The sequence below is a fragment of the Meleagris gallopavo genome, chromosome Z (genome assembly GCF_000146605.3).
Source record: "Meleagris gallopavo isolate NT-WF06-2002-E0010 breed Aviagen turkey brand Nicholas breeding stock chromosome Z, Turkey_5.1, whole genome shotgun sequence".
Lineage (NCBI taxonomy): Eukaryota > Metazoa > Chordata > Aves > Galliformes > Phasianidae > Meleagris > Meleagris gallopavo.
In genome coordinates this window covers 15,581,698-15,587,364 of record NC_015041.2, presented here as the reverse complement: position 1 = coordinate 15,587,364, position 5,667 = coordinate 15,581,698, and the positions used below count along the sequence as shown (strand labels likewise).

The window sequence follows — 5,667 nt, the reverse complement described above, 5'->3', positions numbered from 1 at the left end:
TTGAGGAAAGCAGAAGGGGAAAAAAAAAGACCTGGCAATACAAACTTAAAATATGAGTATATAGAAAGAAACATAGCATGGTAAAAACAGAAATGTTTACTGAAGAATATGGAAGCAGATAGAGAAGTAGTCAGCAATCTCCAGGACATGATGACAACATGTCTGCATATCCAGTTTTTCTGATTAGACTGGAATTTAATTGTGCAATTCCAGAGAAGCACGTCTACAACTGATGTAGGAGAAGTGATTCAACAGTGGGTCAACTGCAACCTTTCTCCCAGACCATGGGTAGTTCGCAGGACATTGTAATACAAAGCTAACAAAGACATCTGAATTAAGCATAAGAGCTCAAGAACAATGTACACGGAAGTGCGCAGAATGAGTGTATATAAAACAAGCATGTTTCTCTCTTCACTTCTGTTAGGGACTTCTATTAAAATGGGAATAATATCCTACATGGTGCAATAATGCCCCGAGGTAACCAATTGTATGGTCCAGGAGATGGGTGAGGCATAATTTCATGATGCTATAAATCTATTTGGGAGATTCAGGATTTGAACAAAAACAAAGTAATGCAACAGAAATAATAATGCAACAGAAATAATAACACATCAGAAAATGCTGGTATTTTAACAACGATATGTTAAAACAAAAATCCCAACAATAATCTTCTGCAAAAGAAAGATGGCATCTGACAGCCAAATACAACAAGAGAAACACTACTGTTCCAGTAAAAATTAAAAGATTACTAGTCTTACATATAACATGGTTCTACATATGATTCAAAGACAAAAATCCTTAGCACAATTTTGCTTCCACTACAATAGAACTTATGCAGATTTCAAGAATATCATTTGCTTGTAATGAGAAAAATATATTGCAATATTAAAAAATCTTACATTTTTCATCAGTGGATGGAATCCTCAAAATAGCTGCAGGAGAATTTCCAGCAGAATTATAGGCAGTAAGAGATATTATATATGCCTCTTCATTTAAAAGTAAAGCAATCTTCTTATCAGAAGTGAAGTTTGTCATTTGAAGTGCAACATTATTTTCTGGAAAATACTGTATTTTGTAGCCTAGAATTCTCCCATGGGGTGGAAAGTTGCTTAACAGCTATTAAAAGAATGTATTAGTAAATTTTTCACAGTGTTATCTTTATAATCAAAATTATATTCTTATTAAAGAGTATAGAATCTCTATTAAAAAAAAATACACATGCTAAAAAAATATGGCAGAGAGTAGTTAGGGGCATGATTCAGTTATTAGAATGCAAACATACACTAGCTCACAAGCAGTTCATTGTCTTGCTTCTCAATACAGGTTTCTTAGAACATCTCACTACTTCAAAACAACAGCTCTAGAAACAATTAGCATGTTTTATTACCAGAAAGATACTGATAATCTTTCCTTTGAAGTATTTTATAGTGATATTTTGCTCTAAGAAGATACATTAGAAAATCACAAAAGAGAGTACTTCTTAAAAACATCTATCAAAAGTGATCTCACAAAACTGTACCTGAAATCACCAGAAAATCCAAAAATTACACTGCAGCATTAGAGAAAACTACAACATAAACCTAGTCATTTGTTTCAGTAATTTCATTACATAAATGTTTAGTTTTACTAAAAGACTATTAAATTTAAATGTGAATTTAAACACAGCATTGATAAATTGCATTATTTAAGATCAGTTGCAAGGATTTTCAATCAGATTTTCTAGTGACCTGAACTCAACGAAAACCTCTTTGTTTGCATTTATAACAAAGCTCTATTAATCTACCCCTCACTTAACCAAAGCCTTTTCACTTCTAGTTTGGTTCAGGAAGGGTGTTGTTGTTCTGATGACAACAAAAGAATGTATTTACCTTCCACATAAGATACACGGATCTGTTTCCAGATGGGGTTGAAGGCTCAATTACTCTCCACAAATCCACTTTTTCTGAAGGAGCTATTAAAAAACAACAAAAATCCTGAAATCTGTTGCTATAACTGGTCAAAGAGATGCCTCATACCATACTACACTGTGCTCAGCAAAAAAATCTGGAGAGGAAACAAAGGGGTGGATGCTCAGAATGATAGCATCTGTACCTTGAGTACAGCGTACGGGTTTGGGCACCATGATATAAGACAAAGCTATCAGACAGTGTCCAAGGAAGGACCACAAAGAAGGGGAAGGGTCTAGAGGAAGATGTATGAGGAGTAGCTGAGGCCTCAGGGTTTGTTCAGCCCAGAGCAGAGGAGCTGAGGGGAGGCTTCATGGTGGCTGCAGCTCCTCAGAGGGTGCAGAGGGCAGCATTGAGCTCTGCTTTCTGGGGACAGTGACAGGAAAAGTGTAGAGCTGCATCAAGGGAGGATCAGGTTTGGCGTTAAGAAAAGGTTCTTCATCAGAGGTCAGGCCCTGGAACAGAGTCCTCAGGGTAGTAGACATGGTCCTAAGCTGCTGGACTTAAAGGAGCATTTGTTCAATGCTCTGAGATGTAGGAATTGTGTGGTCCAGTGTGGGACCAGGAGTTGGATTCAACAAAAAATACCTCCTGACTCTCTGAAGTGTGATTGGTATTTAAAATGCACATTAGTACTGGTTGAATAACAGAATTATGAATTCAATAGATCAATTTGCTGAAAATAATTTTCTATTATTAACTCACAATGCTCCAAAGTATACCCTCAAAACAAACAAACAAAAAAAAAACCTCACTATATAGTTGGCCTACCTTTCTCTTCTGTACTTGCTTTTTCCTCTTTACACCATTCACTCCAGAGTTTTGATTCAACACTAATACACCGAATGGCAACCAAATACTCTGTGGAGTCCCACAGACCTGTGAGATTATGTGTTGATACCTCTTCTCCAGAAGCCACCATAACAGTGTCAATTTCCTGAAATTGATGCATGAACAAAAATGGTTAGTTATAAAATAGGATGCAGACACATGGCCTGGCTTTAAAATACTCATGGTGAAGTTTTGACCTTTCACATGTCTCCTGTAAAACTCAAAATCACTTGGTTTTTATTTCAGTTTTTGTGTAGTATCTTCATTCTTCCCATAAAACTCTGGTTCCTGAAAAACTTTAGTCTAAAGTAGATCGGGATTGACTGACATGTGACTTGAATCACGTGCAGCTCCCAAGAAGTTCTAGGGCAGCCGTGCTGGGCAGCTGTGCTGGTAGAGGTGGTGCTTGGTAGCTGTAGTTCCTAACAACTGGGAAGCAATTGAGTATTGCTAGAGCTAAATATCACCATAATATCCTGGATACAGCTGGAAATATCCTTCAAGAGGCAATGATTACCTGAACATACTGAACAGATCTTTTAAATAAACTTTCTAATGTACACCATAAATCAAAACCATTCTGTCCATCAGTTCATTCAGGAAATTATATCCTGAGACCAACAGCTAAGATGCTAATTAAAAAACATGTTAGTGTCAGGAACTTCTTTCAAGCTCCAAGAACTTCTGTTAGTTACACTGATGATTTTTTTTATTCTCTGCCAGTACTGAACATACCATGTGTTTTAATGAGCTAAAAAAAAACAAAAAGAAAGCAGCCTGTCTAAAACCTTATTAAATTTGGAATGGAAAACAGTAAGACTGTGAATGGAATTGTCACTTTCATACTGAGAAGCGTGAAATAAGCCATCTGAAATAAAATGAAGTCTAAATAATATTGTTTTTCCCTACAGCCACCGTTCATTTAAGTATCAGAAAGACAGACTCAGAAAAATAACTCACTTATTTTCTATCTTGCAAAATCTATACTTTGATATGCTTGAAAAGTAATATATAATTAGTTCATCTTAATCTGATTCATCTACTATGGTTGGAAGTAAATGCTGTTTTCATTATCAGTATACAGAGCAAAAATAACATCTTGACTAGTTACATGTGTGTAACAGGCCATTCCTTTGCCATTCATAGAAATATCAGAAGTACAGTATGTATCAAAATATATACTGACCAAAAGGAAAGTTCATCCTAGACAACAAAACAACAAACTGAACACATACCTAATTATCCTCCACTAAAATAACAAGCTTTTACCATCATTTCCAATTGCTTCTTGTCTTTTTTATAGTTAGCCTTTTATAGCATTGTGAAATTAGTTACAAAGCCCACATTCAAAAGAGAACAAGAGCAGCTTACCGATGAGTTCGAATACAAGTTTCTGTATCGAATCTGACATTTTACATCCAGTAAGCGTGTACTTTTCTCAGGTATTTTCCAGGTTACTGTAAGCAACTGCTTTATACCAGCATATTTTTTTAATGAAAGTATTTCAGGAGGTTGAAATCTCTCTAGAATGGAGAAACAAAAGAAAAAGCTTACATAAATATCAGAACTGGTCTATGTATTTTCCAAGAAGTCTAACTACTATCCCAATTACATACAGTCCAGCAGAGAATTCATATGATGGTGTATTTTATAAACATAACTCTATATATGGGGAATTATTTATAAGAGATTGTACATGTAATTAAAGCTAACAAATTCACTCTCAAATAGATGTACAGATTTCTCCCACCTGTATCAGTGCTGAAGAATACTACCAGAATCTCTTCTCACAGACAACAGCATGGAAAAGAAAAGAACTGGTGCTCAGTTGCTAAGGTCAATTTCTAAATGCAGATGAGGAAATAATTCTGTCACAAAGGATTTCAGGGCAAGAGCAATGTGAAGAAGACAATGGCAAAACGACAGATAAACACAAAAGAGAGATGACTGATACATAGGATGTGGAAAGTAACATGGAGCCACAGCAAGCCTGAACACAAGGCATAAAGGCACACAAGGCTGCATCAAAAATACACAATTAAAAGTATTACACTTGTTTCCTCTGAAACAGCACTTTTAAGCCTCTTGAGTTCTTAACACTGACTCTAGGATAACTGACTCTCCTTGACATTTCTTTACCACAGCTAAAACTTGTACCTCACATAACTTCTTGTATGCTATGTGTGGTACACACAGCAGTTTCACACCTGAAAATCACTGAGGAACTGAATCTGACACACAAGATTTGAGCAAAAAAATAACATCACTGCAGCTTAGTTGTTTACATTCCACAAAATCCAGCTCAGGGCAAGTCTTATAGCTGGGACCCATCCTAGACTCACCCTTTCCACCAACATCTCATATGGAGCCCTCAAATCCAACACATCACAGCAGCTAGTCACTCACACTGGAGAAGAAAGTATTTAGAGGGATGTACATTATGCAGGAAAGAGTGACAACGCTGACTTCACTCTACTGAGATCAAAATCTTGAATACATACACGAGAATGAGTAGAGGAGAATGCAGTACAGAAGAAGAGGGAGCCAAAATAGTACTACTGCTCCTGAGAACTGCAGAACAGGTAATTTTTTTTTACATTCCTAACCAGAAAGTAAAATAGCAGAATAAATGATAGGCAGATCTGGTGGTATGACGATATCACCATTCATTTACAGCCAGACACTCTACTGACACCTAGTACTACTAAAAATACAAACCGTCCAAGTACCAGTTATTTTAAGAAAGAATTTTAGTATATAGCCTTTACTCATAGATTAAAAAATGCTTCATTGATTTTTGCTTTATTGCAGGCATTAGCTAAAATACTGCTGGAGTTAGATATTCTAGGTATTCTGTACTATGAATACAGCTTCTTCTTCTTTTTTTTTT

The 5,667-nt window shown here is 36.0% G+C and overlaps 2 protein-coding genes across 2 annotated transcripts in view; both read right to left on the bottom strand.

The window, feature by feature from the left end:
- IL31RA (interleukin 31 receptor A) overlaps nt 1–4,340 on the bottom strand; it is a 28,721-nt gene extending 24,381 nt beyond the window's left edge. The window contains exons 1-4 of the mRNA XM_010725431.3: nt 4,149–4,340; nt 2,718–2,883; nt 1,869–1,951; nt 900–1,116 (exon numbers count right to left, since the gene is read on the bottom strand). Coding sequence (XP_010723733.2) covers nt 900–1,116; nt 1,869–1,951; nt 2,718–2,868 — 451 coding nt within the window. The 5' untranslated portion in view covers nt 2,869–2,883; nt 4,149–4,340. The remainder of the gene's footprint in view (nt 1–899; nt 1,117–1,868; nt 1,952–2,717; nt 2,884–4,148) is intronic.
- LOC104914894 (interleukin-6 receptor subunit beta-like) overlaps nt 1–5,667 on the bottom strand; it is an 18,902-nt gene that overhangs the window by 7,702 nt on the left and 5,533 nt on the right. The window lies entirely within an intron of this gene.